The sequence below is a fragment of the Tursiops truncatus genome, chromosome 16 (genome assembly GCF_011762595.2).
Source record: "Tursiops truncatus isolate mTurTru1 chromosome 16, mTurTru1.mat.Y, whole genome shotgun sequence".
NCBI classification, from domain to species: Eukaryota; Metazoa; Chordata; class Mammalia; order Artiodactyla; family Delphinidae; genus Tursiops; species Tursiops truncatus.
The window spans coordinates 80,989,741-81,006,121 of NC_047049.1; the positions used below are offsets into that span (position 1 = coordinate 80,989,741).

The 16,381-nt window shown below is 43.4% G+C and overlaps 1 protein-coding gene across 7 annotated transcripts in view; it reads left to right on the forward strand.

The window, feature by feature from the left end:
* Positions 1–16,381, forward strand: part of TTC13 (tetratricopeptide repeat domain 13) — a 70,171-nt gene that overhangs the window by 28,438 nt on the left and 25,352 nt on the right. For 3 of the 7 annotated variants that reach the window (XR_002177631.3, XM_019941592.3, XM_019941591.3), the window contains exons 5-8: positions 5,454–5,519; positions 7,246–7,338; positions 10,055–10,171; positions 11,128–11,238. Coding sequence is in view for 6 of the 7 variants with exons in the window: in XM_019941592.3 (XP_019797151.1) it covers positions 5,454–5,519; positions 7,246–7,338; positions 10,055–10,171; positions 11,128–11,238 (387 nt within the window). In the remaining variant the exon portion in view is untranslated. The remainder of the gene's footprint in view (positions 1–5,453; positions 5,520–7,245; positions 7,339–10,054; positions 10,172–11,127; positions 11,239–16,381) is intronic. The other 4 variants (XM_033841985.2, XM_019941593.3, XM_019941594.3 and 1 more) reach the window with 2 other exon arrangements.

Consider the following 16,381-nt stretch of genomic DNA (forward strand, 5'->3'; position numbering starts at 1 on the left):
CGTGATCTTGTAACCATCTTTTATGTACATATGTATGTGCGCCTGCCGCTTACACAGAACTTAATCCTTGCTACATTGCTGTGCGGTGACGTTTTTGACTTATTCGTTTGTCTTTGATCCAGTGACTTTCGAGTTTTAACAAAAAGCCAGCCTTGTGGTGGAAAAATAAATATTTGTAAATTTTAAAATCACTATGTAAATAATATAATGAAGATGGTAAATTAGACTTTTATGTGTTTAAAAAAATTGATTCTTTTGAGAATTGAGACATTTAAGTGGACATGATCCAGTAAGATAACAGTCTTATTATACCATGATTTTGTATTTGCATAAAGTGAGTGATATTGGACGATTGAAATATTAGTTTAATTTAATTCATTTAAAATTCTGAAAACCTTATAAAGTGTAAATATTATTAGACTTGTGTACTCAAAAATACTTTGAAATGATATTCTGAGCTCAATTAGTTTTTAGAAATAAACATTGTTTTTTATTTGAAACAATAATTCATTGTGACATTTCATAAAGAAAGAGTTTTGACTTGTTAACATCCAAAGCCAGTGATAAAGTAATAAAGTTGTATCAATCAAAAAAAGCAATAAAATCTACTATTTAAATTTAGGAACCTGTCATACTAGGCTATATCGTGGTGTGGTAACAGCCACAATAATTATAGATCCTTCTATGCTGTCGAAAAGAAATTCTAAGAAGAACGTGTAAGTTGAATACTAGAGAAAACAAACGTGCATCTGTAACGTATTTAGGTTTTCTCCATGCGACTGACTCTTCAGAATTTTCTTGCAACCGCACAGAAGGATGTTTAGTTATTGCGGTAGTTATCATAGTTATAGTCTAGTCTTACGGGTTCCAAATCGACTGCCTGCTCTCCCCTGATCCCACCAGACCCTCCCCAGCCACAACTGAAAAAGAATTCCTGCTCGTATCCTAGTGTCGCCAAGCTCAATGAATGGCACAGGGTTATGTGAGGCTACATGTTCCACACACATGTGTGCCACTTACTTCATCACCAGCTCTGTCTGTGTGCCTCCTAAGTATCTCCTTTGTCCATCTGCTACTCCCGGCTCTGTTCAAACCACGTCTGAGCCACTTCCACCTGCCAGATGACAGATGGGGCTCTCGGTTCCTGGCTTCTCTCCTCACACCCTCCACACACACTCACATGTACATACCATACAAACATGTACTTTAAACACACATATACTTTGCTGCTACTTTTAGGTTAGAGATAAAAATCCTTAGTGAGGTCCCTACCTGCCTCTCCAACCTCAACTTGGAGATGCCGTGTTCCCCGCGTCCCTCTGAGCCTTTGTACTGTCTGCCCCTGCTGCCTGGACCAGTCATTCTGGGATTCCCCCATCCTCTACAGATCTCAGCCCAGGTATCGCTTCCGTAGGAAATCCTTCCTAACCTTGTTTAAGTCTTTATACGTTTTCTAAAAGCACCATTTATCACTCTAGCATTTACTGAAGGTGTAACTTTACATTTATGTCTGTGATTCTTTGGCTGTGCTCCAAGAAGGCAAGGATCTTTTTTGCCTTCTGTGTTGGTTCTCGCTTACTATGGTATTCATAGCACATGGGCCGGGACATGGCTCATAGCTGGCCCTGAGTAAATATTTGTTGAATGAATGACTCACATCCATATGACATACAGTGGAACAGAGGAGAGGGGCGTATCTTATTTTCCAGGGGCATCTGGAAGGCGTCAGAAGAGAGGGTTCAAGGATTGAAGGACTTTCTTGGGCACAGAGGCCGTGGGTGGGTGTTTCAGGCAGATGAGAGCATTTGCAAATGCCCCGAGCTTGGGAGACCCTGTTGTATCTAGGGAACTATTAAGTAATGCCAATTATTATTTTTTTTTTTTTAAGATTTTTTTTTTTGATGTGGACCATTTTTTAAAAGTCTTCATTGAATTTGTTACAATACTGCTTCTGTTTGATGTTTTGGTTTTCTGGCCGTGAGACATGTGGGATCTTAGCTCCCCAACCAGGTATGGAACCCACAGCCCCTGCATTGGAAGGCGAAGTCTTAACCACTGGACCACCAGGGAAGTCCCATTAAGCCAATTTTTTTTTTTTTTTTTTTTTTTTTGCGGTACATGGGCCTCTCAGTGCCGTGGCCTCTCCCGCTGTGGAGCACAGGCTCCGGACGCGCAGGCTCAGCGGCCATGGCTCACGGGCCCAGCCGCTCCGCGGCACGTGGGATCTCCCTGGACCGGGGCACGAACCCGTGTCCCCTGCATCAGCAGGCGGGCTCTCAGCCACTGCGCCACCAGGGAAGTCCCCATGCAGCCAATTTTTAGAGTATGAATTGTGAGTGGGCAGAGGAAGGAGGTGAACAGAGAGGCAGGAAAATGATCAGTACTTTTTGCAAAGGCATTTAGATGTTACCTCGCTGTTTTTTAAATTATGAGGCGCTACCCTTTAGTGGGCCCTGAAATTAATTGGTGAGTCAAGACTAGCATTTTTTTAATGAAATATACCAGACGAGGAAGTACCAGATTACACTGTGTGTAGTAAGGCTCTTGATGTGACGTTAGTGAAACTTGTTTCTGATGTGTTTGTGTGTATGTTTATGTATATACGTACGAGTGTACTGGGTTACGGTGTAAAATGTATTTCTTACTGTGGATGAGAGTGAAAATGTTCGAATTTTGCTAGTGTAGGTGCTGGGGGGCAGTGAACACTCTCCGCCAGGGGAGTGTCACGATCACCCTGAGGCGGCTTAGTGTGGGCCTGGAGACGGGATGGGAAGAAACAGGAGCGTGCTTAAGGCCATTGCAGTAGCCAGGTGAGAGGGGAAGGCTGCAAACTGGACAGTGGCTGATCGATCAGCAGGTGAAAGCACCGGGATATCTTGAGTAGATATGTTGGCTGGGGACATGAGGACGACTCCCAGGTGGCTGGAGTGGCCACTGGGTGTATGGAGATGTCCGTCACGCAAGTAGAATAACTCGTTATTTAAATGCACTTTTTTTCTAACCTCCTGTCGTCTGGTATAAAATTTTCCTCAGTTGAGGAGAAAAGCTTCTCTGAAAGTGGGGTTTCCTCTCCCTGGAGGCCTGTCATCAGCAGGTGTGAGCTGCGTGGGCTCACCAGCCCCACCCAGCCTGGCCGAGGTGCTGCTCTGTTGACTGTTCTGTCTTCTGGCAGGTGCCGTTGCTAGGGAAAAACGTGAAGACCGTCTGACTTTGATTCCTCAGTGGGGAACTCTTTTTCCTGCTTCTCCTCACCCTCTGTACCTGTATCCCTCTCTCAAACTACTTGCTCTGCCTTTCTTTAAGCCAGGAGGAATATTTATGTGTTATTTATTTATTATTTTTTAATTTTTAATTTTGGCTGCGTTGGGTCTTCGTTGCTGCGCATGGGCTTTCCCTAGTTGCAGCAAGCTGGGGCTACTCTTCATTGCGGTGCGTGGGCTTCTCAGTGCGGTGGCTTCTCTTGTGCAGAGCGCGGGCTCTAGGAGCGCGGGTTTCAGTAGTTGCAGCATGCGGGCTCAGTAGTTGCGGCACATGGGCTCTAGAGCTCAGGTTCAGTAGTTGTGGTGCACGGGATTATTTGCTCTGCGGCACGTGGGATCTCCCCGGACCAGGGCTCGAACCTGTGTCCCCTGCATTAGCAGGCGGATTCTTAACCACTGCACCACCAGGGAAGTCTCCAGAGGAATATTTAAATGTTTAGTGTTATCTCTGGGTGACAGGATTGTAGGATGCCTTTTACCTTATTTTTTGAGCTTTTCTTCATCTCCTAAATTTTCTATAATTTATAATAAATTTTCTCTTTATTTAAATATGATACTTTCAGTTGACAGTAAAGTTTTCTATTATTTTCTGTAATATGTCTCACTTAACACATTTTTTTTCTGATTATAACTGTATGTGTGTTTGTTTTAAACAATTAAAAGGAATGCATCAGTGTATTAAGCAGAATAGGAAGATACCTAGTAATCCCACTCTCTAGAGAAAACTACTGTTAGAGCTTTTTTTCTATGCACCTACTGGCCCACCTAATCCTATATAAGTATTATTTATAAGAGGTGACTACCATTCCTCTCTCGTTCTGTAACTCATACTTTTTCCCATTTAGCAAATAGCATGGACAACCTTTCATGTCAGTTACACATACGTTATGAATCAGAAATCCAAAACTCTCTGGGAGCCAGAGAAACACATTAAATGAGCAAAGTGAATTGATGTAGTGTAGAGACCATGGGTGGGCTCATGGTAAGCTGGTGAGCACACACCCTTCATCGCAATAGGCAGCCGGTGCCTATGTTTTTGTCACGTTCTCGCATTCCCATGCCCGAATGTGGGTCTGTCATTGTTGGATTTTTTTATTTTCCAAGAGAAGCTAGAAATCTGTAATTATTTACTTGAATTTTTCCAATTTTCCATATACCATGAGGCCCATCTGCTGGCTGGGCTGTAGGCAGTGATGCACCCACTTGCTACCTGAGGTGATGTACCTGATTCTGTTTATATAGTAGCCTTTTTTTGTTTTTCAGTGCATAGCATCTTATCCTTTATTTTTTCGCACTTTCTCATCATTGAAGTTGATGTGTCTTTTTCGGCAATACCCGCAGACACCCGATCTCAGATTTGAAACTGATAATAGATTAGCCTCTAAAATAGCTCATCTGCTGTAGCCCTGCCAGGTTCTTCCTTCAGGACCTTATAGCCAGAGGCTGTGTACTCTTCTTTCTTAAATATGCAGGGAAGCATTCAGAGAAGAGGCTAAGAATTGCACAGGTTAGATGCAGATGGGAGTTCACGCCACTGCCCCACGCGTAGGGACTTGATGGCGGGGGCAACAGACGCCCTGTCCTTGGGCCTGAGAGGCGTTGCATCCAGTCCACATGGGAGCAGGTTGCAGAAAGGGTCTGGTTCTCACTCTGACCCCTTAGAATAAAGGACTGTATTAATCCCCAACAGTCTGTGGAGTCGACTCACCTCTTCCTCCTTGTTGTGCTGGCTCCGACGGGTTCTCTCCTTTTCAGATGATTTCATGACTCCCTGAAAGCAGACCAACTAGGAGGGGGCGTCACCCAGGCCCTTTACTCCTGTATCTGCTTCTCCGAACCTCCGTTTTCTCTCTGAGCTGTGTTTGCTGGTGGCCCAGCATAGAGTTGCTGAGAGGATTGCATTTTAAGTAAGACGACTGTGCGAAAGAAACTAGCACAGCGCTCAGCAATGTTGGTTTTCTCTATTTTTAAGTGTTTTTTTTTTTTGATGTAAAACTCTTATTCATGTCTCATTCAAATGAGCTTTAGAAATACAGACTTCTGTGGTTGGCGACTGTGTATTGACTGACATGAGCAGTGGGAGCATAATGCAGAGCTGTCATTTGTGGCGTTAACGTGCTTTAAGCAGAAACTGATTTGTTTTGTTTTGTTTTGTTTATGGTTTTTGACGTGTTTCTGTTTTGGTCTGAATAGGAGGAACCTGATCTGGTTAGTGCAATTTATGGCCGAGGGATAGCCTATGGAAAGAAGGGATTACATGTGAGTATGGAATAGTTACGCCTGCCATAGTGTCTACGTGATCGGACTCGGACCAGGGTTCCCATAGAGCCCCTCACCGCTCCCCGGGCTCTGAGGGAACACGCAGTGGTGTCATTCCAGTTCACAGATGAGACCATGGCCGTAGGGGACTTCTCCAAGATCAAGTGGCTGGGATGTGGGGGGATGGGAGTTTCTGCCCAGGTCTTCTGAGGTTACTTTCTATTCCAAAAGGACAGCCTTTGGCAGCCTAAACTTTATTTCATGATGAGCTGGACATAAGCCTAGAAAAACACGAGAGCTTGACTGAATTCCTGAGGAAACACTCATTGCTGTAAAAGAGAGACGGGGCATCAGTAGTGTAGTAGGACTTCGAATCTGAGTTCCTTCCACAATTTTTAAAGGTTGAATAAAAGAACAAAGGTTTTTTTGTAAAATTTATTTTTATTTTGTTACCATACATTATACTTTCCCAGATAGATATGTCTCTGGAGCCTTATTCCCCTTATTTCTGAGGAATGCAGGAGGAAGGTTATAATAAGTATTGGATGGCCAGAACGTTCGTCCGGGTTTTTCCATAAGATGTTCATATTTATTTCTAAATAAGTAGTTATGTCATTACTAAATTACTGGATTTTTCAGAAAATCTATTGAAGCTGGTTTTGAATAACAGTATGTCTCATGATGTTACGGAAAAACCCGGATGAACTTTTTGGTCAACCCAATATATTTTGGTCAAACAAAGGCACTATGGTATAAAAATGAAGACTTTTCCTGAGAGTATATAGTAAATAATGAAGTGGTCTAAGATCAGATGTCCAAATTTTCAGTCTTGAACATTCTACGTAAACTTTTTCTATTATTTTATATTAAAAATATTCAAATGAAATTATGTCTTGAGGGAGAAGTGTCACTTTTGTATCTTTGCCAATTAAAAAAAACTGTCCTAATTGCCTGCCGGCCTACTGGAGAAATCTTGTATAATATTTGTATATTTCTGAGACTTGAGAAGGAAGACTGAGCAGGAACCCAGATTTGGGAATGAAGATGTTTAGGAAGGAAACAATGTTACATTCAGAGCATCAATAAATAGCCCTAGTTAGGTTCAGGGCATCAGTAAATGACCTAAGTTGCCCTAGTAAAGGTCAGCGATGAAGTGCTTCTTCCTCATTCTCATCTCTTTTAATTTTATATCTTGATGTGAAATTTGCTTGTATCTTTAATGCACTTTTAATGTAAAAGTAACATGCTCACATATTTTTGATATAAAGTGATGTGTAAATTGTAAAGAGAACAGGTTTACCTAGACTTCTCCAGGTGTAGGTGTGTAGGCCTAGGGGTTTTGATTGACACTGACACGGCTCCTCTCTGTTCCCTCATTGCCACTGGGCAGCATCACTTTGCACACTGGTATCCATATATGTTCATCCCTTGAAATTTGTTGATGCGGTGTTTCAATAGGTTAAATTGAGAAAATGTCTCGCCCTCTGTGGAACTTGGGATAGGTAGCCAGGTCCCATGTGCTGTTGATGGGTAGGTAGACTTGAGTGAGTTAAGTAATCGTAATAGAGCTTATTTAACTTGGCCAATCTCTTATTTAGAAGCTAAGTTCATATTTATTTCTAAATAAGTAGTTATATCATTGCTAAATTATTAGTTTTTTCAGAAAATCTATTCAAGCTGGTTTTGAGGAACAGTGTATCTCACACTAAGCTAATGCCTTTTCAAGGACATTAAGAATGCTGAGCTTTCTCTGTTCGAACTGAGCCGAGTAATTACCTTGGAACCAGATCGTCCAGAGGTATTTGAGCAGCGAGCAGAAGTGAGTGTGGCTTTCTTTTTCCCTCTGTTGTTATTGGATTAGTCGAATCTCAGATTTTTTTCCTATTATTTTATTACTGAGAAATTTTAAAACTCCCGTATACCTATTGTGTTTTCCTCCATACATACATAATGCCTTTAAACACAGTTGAAATTACTAGAAAACTATGGGCCGAGTGATACTCCTGATTTAACATGTAACAGTAACATTTAGTATTAAGGTGTACAGTTTTGATGTGTACTACCACTGTCAATGTTTGTTGAAAAATATGTCACCGTGTTTATTGTATACGTGACATCCTTTAGCAAAACAATATGACAGTATGGTCAAATGAGATTTACAGCCTTTGGAAGCATGTGTGTGTGCGTGTGCGTGTGTGTGTGTGTGCGTGTGCGCACGCACACTTGCATGTAATTTTTATGAGATATACCTATCTACATAGACATGTAGATCAGGTAAGGGTGACCATAACTGGAACTTGGGACTCGCGGTGGAGACAGAGAGGCAACACGTGGTGACAGTTCCAGGTAACGTGTGTGACAGTGGACACCGGGAGAGGGGCTGCTTGGTCAGGAGCAGAGAAGCATGGTCTGCTGGAGCCCTGGGACAGATTGGCAAGGGGAGAGGCGTGGGCGGTGTTTGCAGAGGCCTCACTGAAGAGGTGATGCTGGAGCTGGTCAGAAACCATGTCCTGGGGAGCAAGGTAGAGAAGGGCGTTCAGGCCAGAAAAAGGAATGTGTGCAAAGGCACCCCTTTTAATGTTTTTAAATGAAATGGGTCCATTTTACCATTTTCATAAAACAATAGTAAACTATCCAGGTTTCATGTTGTATTTATTTTACTGCACATTTAACCATGTGAAATGCTTTAGAATTTATGTTAATGTTTTCAATCTGAATAAAACGTAACTTTTAATTATCTGATCTGGTGGGATTTTATAGTTGGACAAAAGGGACAAATGACTTTTTCCCCCTCTCTTGGGGGAGGAAACTTAGCAAGCAAAGGGCACACTAAGTGTTTTAGTAATTTTAAAACTGCATTTGTGATGTTTGCATTTGTGATGTTCTCAAAATTATAGTGTCTGAAGTTACAGTTCAGTTTCTTAAAATGAGTTGTTTGTTTTATTGGGGATTTGGCTTTCTGAAGGAAATTCCTTCTCAATTAATGAAAGAGTTCGTTTTCTCATGGCACTTTTGGATTGTAACCCTAAGGGCTAAGTGACCGCAATCTGTTCGCTGCTGCACGAGAGTCCTGTTGGTTTTTAGGGTGAGCGTTTGGTGGTTCACTTGGTGACCTTCTGCTCCAGGGGCTGGGTACTGTGCTTTTCCCCGCCATTACGCTGGTGCTGTGCTAAATGTTATGATAAAGCATGAATTTACTTAAGCACACTTAGAAAGAAGACTGATTTAGCAGCTTTAAAAAATCTGTGTATCTAATAAAACGCTAATCGTGTACCCCAAATGATGTTAGTAATCAGAAAAGTGATTTCCAATGATCTTAAAAATATATAGTAATATCCCCCTTTTCTGGCATCATCAGGCAATAATGTCATGACATAGTGATTCTTCCAGCTAAATTACAGGGTACCATTTATATACGTCAGGCATTATTTTATAAGAAAGCTTTCACTTTTATACTTTCGGAAATAGTCTATATGTAGTGAACATAATTTAACCTTTTTTAGTTACTCTGGTCATTATTATGCGTATTGATTGTTGTGCTGGGGTATGATAATTCACTTATGTCTCTAGGGGTTAATATACTGGGTTGGGATGTTTTTCCTTTGAAGATATAACCCTAGACCCCTATGCTTCTTGAACTCTAAGGGCATATTTTCCATTTCTTTCCTCTCTCTGAGCTTTCTTGCCCCTGGTCGTGTGCCTGCCTGAATCTTCCCTCTCTTGCTGCTTTTAAGTTCCTGCAGAGGAGGAAACCAGTTAGTAAAACTTGATGGAAATGACCTATTATAAGAACAAAATTAACCCTAATTTAAGGACATCTGTTCTGGATAAATTGCTTGAGCTTGACTGCATGAATACTGATACCCATTTTGGGTCTTCTTATGTCATTTGGGTGAACTTCTGCATTCTGAGCTGTCTTCTGTATTGTCATGGTTGCCTGAACACCACCGACGGCTCCATCAAAAGAGCATTCAGAACAGGCCTGCAGATGTTCCTTCACGGCCTTGCAGATCGTGACTGCTGAGTTGAGAGCCGTTCACAGAAGAGGGCTTACAAAACACCTGGAATCCTAGAAATTGCCGTTCAGCACTGAATACTCCAGACGGCCTAGCTAGACGCCATGGAGGACTCCAATCCGTGTTGAACAATTCCTCTATTTTAATGGTTCAAAGTTATCTTTCAGGTTAATTTGACATGCCAAATTTTGTTTTGAAAGGTAAATGATAGGTTGGGGAACAAATGGTCACACTTCAAGAAAAGCAACATCTGCTTTGACCTAGAACATGAAACAGTGACAAGGCAATTGCCACGGTCATAGGTCATCCGCCTCCCCGTGGCTGGACAAGATCGGCAGCCCCTCAGCTGTTGACTTTGAACCTCACTGCATAGTACGTGGGGTCAAGGGTTCTAGACTGCTGAGAGGGTCACATTGTGAATGTGGGGTGGTGAAGTGGAATTGAAAAGTCAGAAACATTGACGGTTGTAGGGGCGCTCGTTGGGACTTTTCTCCCCTAATTACATTTTTGGGTTTATAGATTCTGTCCCCTCTGGGACGAATTAATGAAGCAGTGAGTGATCTCACTAAAGCTATTCAACTTCAGCCCTCAGCACGGCTGTACAGACACCGCGGGACCCTGTACTTCATATCAGAGGTGAATTGTTCTTGCCTTAAAACGTGCCCTTTCATGATGATAAAGATTTCGCCTTTCCTTCTGCTTCAGAAAGCTGCTATTGGATAGATTTGGGTTTGGGGCTGTATTATAATAGTTCGTGATACAAGACAGTTATGAAAGCATTTTCTTTAGCTGAGGTCGAACCCAGTGGAGAAATATTAAGTACCAGGAACACATTTTCGTGCTTGAACTGTCAGCAGTAACTAATTCTGGGCTGGGGGAGAAAAGAAAGAGTGAGAAACAGAAGAAGAGAAATTTGGTTTACAGATTATACCTTAACTGTGCTTGCAGATGTCAGCATAGAGAAGCAGGTATGCATGTTGTCAATGTGTGATCATTAAACTTAGAGGTACAATTTGAATTTCTTTGGGTATCCCAACCCGAAAACCATAACCTGAACTAATGCGGCTTCCCAGACTGTAGCTTCTCAATGTAGCAAGATCATCTTTTATCGTTAGAGTGGTATTTATGACTGCCATAGCTGTTTTTGTGGGCTTGCAGTCATTTTAATAACAATTTTCTATTGCAAAAGAAAGTAGATTTAAAAAATCACAACATAACACATTTTAAGGTTGATCTATGTCCTAATTATTTTAGAATTCAGTATAGTAAAATGCTAGTACCAGAAAATAATTTGTAAAATTTCTGTAACAGATTATGGCCTTAATGGAATTTAAAATAATATTCTTTTCTGTGGCTGAGACAGTGTGCTTAAATTAAACCTTTGTGAGCTTCTCCTGTCAATTGAAATCGACTCTTTCAACAAACAGTGTAAGCATTCTTCTAATATTCGTGGTCATGAAATGTCTCCTTTAAAGCCAGAAAGGGCACAAGCTAAATTGGGATTTCTTTTCCTCTATCAGTCGAAAGTAGGACATGTCCAAATATGTAACGAATACTACTTTATTTATTTTTTTTCATTCTCCTTTTTGTAGGACTATGCAACAGCCCACGAAGACTTTCAGCAGTCCTTAGAACTGAACAAAAACCAGCCCATAGCTATGCTATACAAAGGTTTAACTTTCTTTCACAGAGGACTTTTGAAGGTGAAAGTGCTGTGCAATATGTGTGCCTCCAGCAATCCTGCTTCTCCTTTGCGGTGAACTGAGCGGGGTTAAGTCTGGCAGGTTTTAAAATGACGTCTCAAGTGTCTCATTGGTTTATTTTAGAAAGTCGTTTGCATCGAGATATTTATTGAGCGCCTACTATCTGATAGGTACTTGGAGGAGGGTGCAGAAGGGGAGAGGGCGAAAGGTTATAAGAGAGAAATAATGCTTTACACTTGGGACGAATACGGTTTCCAAAGGCTTTCCCCACAGATAACTTATCATAGGGTGAACACACGAAAGAAAGCAGTAGAAGCAGAGTGCTTTGGAAGCAGAGGTGAGAAAGATTCATTTGAACTCGGGAGTTAGGGAAGGTCCAGAGAGCAAGTGGACTTCGTCCTGACCTGGAAGGCAGAGCAGGGCTGGGAAGGAGAAGGGCTCTGAGGGCGAGAGGAAGTGTGAGTGATGACGTGGGGGGCGGGGCCATGGTCAGGCCCTTGAGCAAATAGGCAGGCTGGGTGTGAAGGGCTGCAGCACGGGGAGGGGCCCTGAAAGGTCTCAGGTGCGGACTTGAGTTGCTAGGCCCAGAGGGGCTGTGAAGTCTAGATCTGGGGGGAAATACAGAGTTGAGACCCAATCTGTATTGAGGAAGTGGTTGCTGATGCAGTGGTGGCCGAGGAGGGTAGGGACAGGGGGAGTGCTGAGGGGGTCGCTGGCCACGTTCAGGTCAGGGGCGGCCAGACTGCCTCGGGTCCTCTGGGGGCTGCAGGAGTGGTCCCAGCACTGTCCCTTGAAGGCTGCTGTGGGAAGAAGGAGGCGAGGGACAAAGGAGAGGCTCTGTGTCAGCTGAGTGGGGCAGGGACGTCACTGCCAGCCTGCCTGCCCCTCCTCCTGCCCGGGACTCTCCATTCTCCGAGCCTGTTTGGGGAGCCTGTCCTACAGCAGCTTCTTTCCGGCCAGGGTGAGGGGCAGAAACACGGCTGAGAGTGGAGCTCTGGCTCTCACCCAAGGCCTGACACTCCAAACTGCCCGACTGAAGACAGCCGGCCTGAGAGTCACAGACGGTCTGCCCGCCCGCCTAGGTGAAGACACTCATTCTGACCAGGAGGTGGAGAATTCAGAGTAGGCTGCACTTAACCCTGAACTTGGAAAGGTGGGAAGAGCTTCAACAACCTGTGGCAGAGAAGGGTACTCTGGCAGAGAGAGCATGCGTGTTATTATTAAAAATAGTTCTGAGGATCTGACACACACATAAACACACACACTGGGAGGGTGGGGAGAAGGTTTACCTCTAAAAAGGCCACAAGTTGTAAGTCCTCCGTGTTACAGACAGTGCCTGTCGCATAGTAGGTGCTCAGTAAGAATCAGTGGGGTAAATGCATGTCAAGGGCAGAGAGCTGAATCGGAGTTGGAAGGCCTTGCTCTGAGCTCTCGCTCTGAATCTTATTAACTGCACTGCTGAAGCCGCTGCTTGAACTCTTTGAGCCCGTCTCTCCACATTTATCAGGCAGAGATGATGGTACCGTCTGCCTCTTGAAGTGAGAGTGAGGCTTCCATAAAACAACATGTGTGAAAAGCCCTTTATAAACTGTAAACCTGAATCAGGTATTGATTATGATACAGATTATTTTACATGTGGGAATGTAATTTCATCGAAGTTTTGTGGATTCTAAAAAATAACTCCCGTCCGTTAAAAACCAAACTAGAAGGAATTTTGCAAATCTTACTTCATACACCTCATCTCCGGTTTGCAAGTATGTGGAGGTGGTCCTAACAGGGACCCTTTCCATCCGCCTTCGAGGATTCGGACAGGCAGTGCGGGCTTTGAGTTATTTAACATGTGCTTTGAGCAGCTGCCAGGTGACGTCTTCCAGTTTATTTTGTCTCTGCCGTCTGTCTTCTCATCTTCTCTCAGTCTCCTTCAGTTAAAAAATTGAGAATCGCAATGCTGTGTTCAGAGTCTCTCCCTTGAGTATCACGTGGAGGAGAAAGAGATCTGAAATAGAAAAAAAAAAAAAGGCCAATTATTAGTACTAAGAGGGTCCAGATAATTTTTAAAGTAAACAAATGCAAACAGTTGATTTCACTTTTAACTGTAAAGCCATGTTTAGGAACGTGGGCAGGGCCCTTTGTGTTATTTCGAAATGAGAATTTTTCAGCAAAGAGCCATAACAGAGACACTAAGTAGAAAATAGACATGGACCAAAATTCAGTTTGGTTTATTCCAAACCTCCCGGATGAAGACCTAGAAACAGTGCTTTCATTCTCTGAGTGTTGGCAGCCCCTCAGTGAACCAGTCTCACCAAACGGTTTGGTCTTCCCTCCTTTTCACCATGCCCACCGACACAGCAGCAACGTGTGTAATAGATGGGAACTTTTTCTTTGCATTTTATAGATCTGCCGTCCGAGGAGGTCAGGGTGTTTCCGTAGCATCTCACTCATCCCCAAAAGCATCCCCGTGAAGTATAGAAGGAGCAGAGGGTGTCCCAGTTACAGAGATTGGAAAACTGAGTCAGTGGTGAAATGCCTTAATTAAATTAATGAACTTAGTTCAGATATCTCTCTTTCTCTCGTTAACTGTAGAGACGAAGTATTAAATGGACCCATGAGTTTGAGCTATCTCTGTACCGTAAAGGTGGTCTCTCCAGGTCAACAGCAGTTTAGAAACAGAGCGGGTGATGGCTTATTTACTTTATGATATAATACATTAGAAATATATTAGGATATATTACATGACAAGTTTCACAATTGTCCAATTCAGAAGATATATCAGACATTTTGGAAATTCCTAGGGAGTAAAACAGCAGGAACTTTTCTACTGAATTCTACCCATGTTGTAAGGATATTTCAAAAATTGTATATTATAAGCCTTTACTTTGAGAGTTACCTGCGTTTGTTCTGTTCAGTTATACCGAACAGCCCCAGGGCGATGGCTGCCCTTTAGCTAGTAAAGAAGATGGTGGCCTAAGTGGTGATGATTGCATTCACGATGCCAACGAATTCAGAGCCAGTTCATGTGCTTAGAGATTGATTCAACAAACGTAGTTTCTTTGTTCCCAATGGCTCAAAATCTTGATTCTGCTATGTCCCCTCTTTGGCAGAATGAGGTAGAGAGCTGTGCAGTGATTAGACAGGAACCCCGAAACCAAAGACTTAAAAGCTGAAGAGAAATCAGACTTTGAAGAACTGTGGCGTCCAAGCATGCAGTAAGTGCAGTGGGCAGCAGCCGCCTCCTGGGCATCTCCACGAGACGTCCACAAACACCCCAGACATCACACGCCCCAGTGGACTCACGACCTCCCCCGTACTTCCTAACATTCCTTAACGCCTTCCTCCACCCGGGCTCTCAGCCTAGACTCTTCCTGCCCTCTCTTCTCCCTCCTCCCTCCCTCGTACCCAGACAGCCACCAGATTTTCTCTTAGTTTGCCTTTAAAACTCTCTCCCGAATTTGACCCTTCTTTCCCTCTCCTCAGAGGCACTGTCTCAATCTGAGCTTGCATTATCTCTTGCCTGTTCCATCACAGCCGCCTCCCATCTGGGCCCCATCCTCTCCCCTCTCCAGCGTGTCTTCTCCTTTTTTACCAGCATTTTTCATGTTTACGAAGAGTAAATTTTGTGAGGTCCCACACCTCCTCAGAGCCCCCAGTCCTCGTTGCTTCCTTCCTACTGGCCCCGGCTTTCCCTCTTCCCCACTCCCCCCGACCCCATGCCCCCTGCACTCCTGCCCCTCCGGCTTTCCCAGCGTCGGTGAGCGCTCTGTGCCGCTGTGCGGTGCCCCCGGCCCCGTCCAAGATGCCCTCTTGCTTTACCAAACTCCTCGTTCTTTAAGACCCAGCTCAGTTGTCAGCGCCTCTGTACAGCCTCTTCTGGTCTCCCAGGCTCAGTTCAGTGGTTTCTTTCTCTTCATTCCCAGAGCCTCTTCCTCACATCTCTGCTGTAGTTCTTAGTTTGTATTCTAATAAACTGGTTACCTACTTGGCTTTCTAATGACACTGTGAGTTCTCAGAGTACAGAGGTAATGACTCACCCATCTTCGTGTCCCCTTACCTCCTGCTATCCCTGGCACATAGTAGGCGCTCAATACATGTTTGTCGAATTGAAAGTGCAGTTGTACAAATCCTAAAAGGTCGAGATCATGTCACGGCAGGAAGCCCAATGAAGAATGCCCTTTTACGTTTCTTCGGTGTTCAAATTGATCCGTTCTCATCTTTCACCCAAACAGTAGCTATTCAGTGGCATTTCTTCGTGAGGCGATTTTGTCCTCAGTTTTGCCTTTGAAGAGTTTCAAAGCCAGCCTCTCTTGCCCTGCTGGCCCCTTCTGAGAAAATCAAGGAGCAGGGGCTGAATGACTTTCTGAAAAGAATCAAGATTGTATAGCTTTTGCAAAACTATTTTGTGTGCCTACCGGGGCACTAAATATTTATTGAGTGCCTACCATGGGCAAGGCATTTGATATCTTTAGTGGTTTTCTGCTCTGAATTCTCTAATCAGGTTGAAATGATCTATTCCAGAAGTTTTAAAGTCAAGTGTCTCTCAATTAAAGCTCTTAGAGATTGTGAGCCTTTATAGCCGTTAAGTCAGATATGTCTTTTCCTCGGGAAATGTGGGAAGTGTCTTCGTAATTTTTTTTAATCACAATAACTAGAGTCATAATGAAAAGTACGTTCAATCCCAGTGTAAGCCTAGGATGTTTATTCTGAAACATTTCATCACCCATTTTTATTTTATCACCAATTTCCCCAGAGAGTCCCCCTGCGGCCAAGTGCACTGTGGTTCTGAGGGCTCCCCCGAAAGCGTAGCGTGTGCAGCTCTGGGCCCTTAGTGCCGCCCTGAGCTGTGCTGGCAGGAGTCATGCCCACCTGCCCCCAACTTGAAGGCTTCTCCTGAATTTTACGGTTTCTTTTTTCCTCGTAGATCATGGGAGTCCTTCAGGTGGCTATCCCGGGAGCCTTTCTTCTTGTTCTATAAATAATTTCACATTGGGCTTGCTTTTTTTGTCTCTTCTATTGGTCCACTTTCCAATGCTGCTAGCTGTGATCGTTTTGCATCATTTCACACAGCTATTAGGCTTACTTTTGTTCCATAGGGTTTTTATTAATTAAGGAACTGATATTAAAATGCAGGTGTTATCAGTACTAAAGT